Source organism: Clupea harengus, chromosome 21, assembly GCF_900700415.2.
Source record: "Clupea harengus chromosome 21, Ch_v2.0.2, whole genome shotgun sequence".
NCBI lineage: Eukaryota > Metazoa > Chordata > Actinopteri > Clupeiformes > Clupeidae > Clupea > Clupea harengus.
The window spans coordinates 16,150,914-16,156,428 of record NC_045172.1 but is presented as its reverse complement, the minus strand read 5'-3'; the positions used below and the strand labels follow the sequence as shown (position 1 = coordinate 16,156,428).

Genomic DNA, 5,515 nt, shown 5'->3' with positions numbered 1-5,515 from the left:
ACCACGGCTAAGAGCAAAACATACAGCCATATTCAAATGAGTTATTTTAGGCCTGTATCCAGAGGGAGAATGGTGGCTTTTGTTTTAAATTCAAATGAGACCAGTTCCCCTCTTTTCTACTCTGCGTTTGCTCACAACCTGACAAGCTGACCTGTGCAATGAACTCTAACACTGATGAAACATTATGTAAAAGGAGGAAGAAAAACAGAAGACAAAGAGAGAGATACACACACACACAAACAAGATGAAAAAAAAAACCGAACATCTCCGCGTTGCTTGGATGGTAGCCATATTTGCAGAATCTGGCCATTGCCTTGTAACCACAAGGCACTGACCTATAGTGGTGATATTTACTCCACATAAAATAAGGAAATTAGAGAGTAATGCTTAGCCCCTCCACCATATGGTGACTATAATGTCAGGGGTGTCGCAGAAAACAATGTGACTTTTGCACAAGCTACACAAGCTGTGGACCCGGGGGCCATTTTCTATTGCCCTTCTGTACAGTTCAGTTATCGGCCACTTCGTTGATTGAGGTCACAACCAGAACCGCAAGGGAATCATAAGGTGGCCTCCACACAGCCTCTACTACTAAACTGACCTCTCTTGTCAAGTAATGGTTTCTGCAGGAAATGCAGTAGGCTTTGGTGCATGTCACAGCCCAGCCCAAAACTAAAAGGAAATACTACAAATCATTAATTGTAGCAGTGCAGTAACACATAGTGCGGAGTAAACATTAACTACCCTTCTTACTATCTTGTATCACACTGAAGAAAATCAGAAAATCTTCAGGTTCAAGAGTTGGACTCTCAAATCAAGTTGGTTGATGACTTAAGCCTGCATTGAATCTGGACGAAAGCCTCTTCTTAATTTGAATTCAAAAGTTTTTGTCCTAGCTAACCCAACGTTATCTTTCCTCCCCACATAGGGATTACGACTGTGCTCACCATGACCACCATCAACACCCATCTGCGCGAGACACTCCCCAAGATCCCCTACGTCAAGGCCATCGACATGTACCTGATGGGCTGCTTTGTCTTCGTCTTCCTCGCCCTGCTGGAGTACGCGTTCGTCAATTACATCTTCTTCGGTCGAGGGCCTCAGATGCAGAAGAGGCTAGCTGAGAAGATTGAGAAGGCCAACAATGAACGAGTCAAAAATGTGAGTATATCCTCAATGATATGTTTTCAGATGTCATAACATCACTTCCAATGAGAAATATACCCTATAATAGTTATATTCACCTGAACAATAAACCCTATATTATATTAAATACACAGTCATTACTTGTTACCAAACATTGATGGATGATATAGGTTAGCCTTTGTTTTACCCAGATACTAGAGACACTCGACCAATGTTGTTAAACGTTTTTGTCAGAAATGTTGACAGCGGGTCACCACCCCCTGGGTTCTCAGTGGTTTTCAGTTCTCATAGATGTCGTTTGAATAAGTTTTGGGTGAGGAAGATCTCTTTGTTTGTCTTGGCTCAGCCTGGTGCAGAGGGTGGTAAACCGGGCAAACAGTCCAATCAGGTGCAAGGGAAACGGGTGATGCGAGGGGTGAGTGCGGTGTGTCCATGGTCTCTTGTTACGCATCGCCGCCGAGCAGTTGTCTTCTTGCCATTTTGTTTTCTGTTTGCCAGAGACCTAACAGTGCCTGTGACTGAATCATATGAGCTTATAGACCTGCTGCATTATAGCAGCCATCTTTCATTATCTCTCTATTTGTTGGTCCATCGCTCATGGCATGACTTTGCCTGATGTTTGTCCTATCTCTGTTAAAAAAATGCATGAGTAGATATATGTGAACCATGTTGAAAAACATCATCTGTGTCCCCAAAATGTTTATAATCATATGTAATCATATTGTTTGTGTCTTCATCAAACAACATAATTACTATGCAATGCATAAGCTGAAGCCGCCTTGTCTGTAAGGCCACCCCATAATAGTGATGTCATTGCTTTCTCACCAGGCCGAGGCCCATGCCAACATCCTGCTCACCACCCTGGAGATCCACAACGAGGTGGCAGGCAACGAGGTCACTACCAGTCTGGCGGACGCGCGGAACTCCGTCACGTTCGAGACGTCGGGGATCCAGTACCGGAAACAGAGCGCGGTGGGGCGGGAGCGCAGCGCAGCGTCCAAACGCGGTCGTCTCCGCCGCCGATCATCGCAGCTCAAGATCAAAATCCCCGACCTGACGGACGTGAACACCATCGACCGATGGTCACGCATGATATTTCCTGGTGTGTTCTCCCTCTTCAATCTGATTTACTGGCTTTATTACGTCAATTAGAAGAAGAGAGGGTGGTGCGACAAGATTGACTTTTCCGTTTTTGTTGTTTTTGAGATTTTGTTTTATTCGTTTGTTGTTGTTGTTGTTTTTTTACATTGCATTTTTTTTGCAATTGAATTGGACTTTTCTTGCTGGACATGGACAAGGTGTGGGTCCACTCTGAAAACATTTTTCTACATGCAGGAGTTGACATTTGGAGGACTGTTGACACCAGGATTTCACACAAAAAACTGGTTGGGCATATATTTAAGCCAAGTTGTGTTTTTTTTTTTTTTTTTTTTCAGAAATATTTCCCTTCTACCAACTCTGAGTGGCAGAATGAAGGAATATATTCAGGATCTTTTTTGGCGTAAGGAGGTAGAAAACTAAAAGATGGCCCATGAGCAATGTAATGTAAGAATGCAATATATCTCAGTGACAGTCTCACAAACACCACCATAATGAAACCAGTTCTAAAAAGTGTGTGTTTGTGAATGTATGGGTGTGTGTGTTCATGTGTGAACACACGTGTGTGCACAAGCACGTGTGTGTGAGTTTGTGATTTTATGTGGTATTGCCCTTTTTTGTTTGTCCATCAAAACATCAAAACCATATAGTAATATTTCATGCTGTTTTTTGCCTTTGGTGTGCATGAGTTTTTAAAGTGCAAATATCGGCCACTTTACTGTTAAGTGGCGCTGTATAGGCAGTGTTTTATTCTTTGACATGCATTCATGAAACTGATGATGCAAGTGAATGCAATTTTATGAGTATGTGTGCAAACTGTGACTGGAGACTTTGAATGAATATATGTTATGTTTTCGAAGAATTTTCCTGGAATGTAATCGAAATGTTATTGCAATTAATATAACCATTACAATAATAGATTTGTAAAGGACACAAATCATGTGTTATTGTGTCATGAAACATGTATGGCTGATTGACCTCTGTAATGACATCTCAGGACCTGGATAATTGTGTATTTATGTATATTTGATGTCCCTTCCGTCATTAAAAGCCGGATCCATTGATGTTTGTACACAATTTTGTGGCCGCATGAAATGTTTTTGTTGTACAAGCATTGCAAATACTGAAGAATCTGCCATTCTCCAAGAGTAATACTGTGTTATTTTTCCTATTGTGTGCATGTAAATATCATCAGTCTATCTATTGGTAATCCCCAGCAATATACATTGCAAGGAGCCGTCTAAGTATTCTCAGCTTCTCATAAAACATGCATTGTATTCATAAATTATATTTTCCATACATCATACAGTACAAGTCCCCATTATCTTTTGCCAAATGTATGACTATTTATGTGTACGGTACAGAAAAGAAAAAATATTTGAAGTGTCTGAATGAGATGCTTGGTTTAAGTGTTAAAAAAAAAGAAAGAAAGAAGCTGAAATGAAGAATTCATGATGATCTTAATTATCTTATTTATTTCGTTCGCAATTTTTGACATGTGCTGCACAGAGGGCCCAATCTGTGTGAGGAAAATGAGCACAGCTCACCTATGGAGGACAGGGAGCCCTAATTACACCGACTGCAATACAAATCTCAGGCAGAAAATGTTTTAATGGTCCAAGCAAGTTGTGAGCTGAGTTGTCACAACACACTGTTCCAGTCCATTCACATTCTCTTGCAATAAGTATGACCTGGGAAACCAATCCACTGTATGCCTTTTTTTTCTCTTGTGTCATGCAGCTGCCACTCGCACTAACACCTGGAATAAAGTCATAGACAGATGGGTTAAACCAGCATCTTTGTCCACATAAATGAGAATCTAATTTTGTGATTTGAGTTCTGTGCAAATTCAGTGTTCAAGTTTGTTTAGGCAGTGTAAATGGATTGTTTCCCCATTGTATCAAGGTTAAAAGAGTGCTTGTTGTGCTACCGTTGCCTCCTTTATTGATGCACATAATAATACCAGACCTTTGGCATGTTTTGCCTGAGCTGTCCTTTCCGTTTGGCCTACATGGCTAGTCTTAAAATCTGCATCTGAATTCGAGAGGAGATGGTGGTGGGACAACTTTGCTTCCAAATACCACTGAGAATGCAGAGGAATGTGGTATGAAACCTGTCTGATATTTCCTCACATTCAGGAGGGGACTTGTTATGTGAATAAATTCAGGCTCCAACAGACCAGGAAAAATAATGAAAAATATACTCAAGAATTTGCATAGATAGGTATTTAAAATTATGCCCAATTTGAGTGCTGAGACTAGGTGTCACATTAAGTATTGCAGACATATTACAAATATTACTATGTATCATCTGATAACAAATATCATAGAGATGGAATCTGTCACTTTCTTCTTGGTGTACAACCAATTTTGTTTTGACATATTTAAAACAATTTTTATTTTGAATGGACAGCACGACATTGACCTAAACTTGACAATCAACATAATGATAAGACTGTAGGATTATTCTCCACTTTTGTTTCCCCTGCATTTTGCATCAAGAGGTAATCGGCTCAAATACATATTTGTATATTAACATATTTACTTGAAAAGCCAGTAATAATGCCCTTGGTGTTAATGTGTCAGCAATCAGACATCAGTAATGTGATCAGATGTATTAAGGACATTACCTGGTAGGTGTGAATGACAAGGAAATATAACCCTCATGTAATTACGTAGCCATTGTGACAATGCATTCCTTACATTCATTTCAATATACCCTTCATCAACCAGTAGGCATGTGTGTCTAAGAATGTGAATAAGATGCTTACAGTGATGGCGTCATCACTTGAGTACGTGTTTAATAGTTTATCTGTGGGTGGACTGGACATGGCTCGGTCCCATGCATTTTTATACTATCATGCTTCACTTCAGGTGCATTCATGATTGCTGGCTTCTAATTTTTGTATGGCCTTGGCCAAATTTGAATTGTTCAATGTTCTGCTACAAGTGTTTGTAGATAAAAACTAACTGTCTTTGTGTCTGTTTGGTTATTTTTCCTTTTTTTGTATTGTCAGTGTGCTGCAAACAAAGTCATTCCATCAATGATTTCAAGTTTTGCTCCCATTGTCCATCCAGCTCCTTCACTTTTGTAACAATAGTCAAAGTATGTATGAATAAAGATTGTTAACTTATTGAGAAATAGCAGACTTAATCAATACATTTTCACTAAACGTGATAACATGAACATTCATGATCTTACACCAGTCAACACAGATATTGCAGTAATGGTTTGTTCTTTTTGAGCACAAAGGGGACTACCCAACGAGTGT

The 5,515-nt window shown here is 39.8% G+C and overlaps 1 protein-coding gene across 5 annotated transcripts in view; it reads left to right on the top strand.

Annotated features, from left to right (window-relative positions):
• LOC105911775 (gamma-aminobutyric acid receptor subunit beta-3) overlaps positions 1 to 3,321 on the top strand; it is a 36,541-nt gene extending 33,220 nt beyond the window's left edge. For 3 of the 5 annotated variants that reach the window (XM_031558327.2, XM_031558331.2, XM_031558329.2), the window contains 3 exons: positions 929 to 1,161; positions 1,493 to 1,561; positions 1,975 to 3,321. In XM_031558327.2, coding sequence (XP_031414187.1) covers positions 929 to 1,161; positions 1,493 to 1,561; positions 1,975 to 2,298 — 626 coding nt within the window. In that variant the 3' untranslated portion in view covers positions 2,299 to 3,321. The remainder of the gene's footprint in view (positions 1 to 928; positions 1,162 to 1,492; positions 1,562 to 1,974) is intronic. The other 2 variants (XM_031558328.2, XM_012840609.3) reach the window with 1 other exon arrangement.
• Positions 3,322 to 5,515: the final 2,194 nt, after the last annotated feature.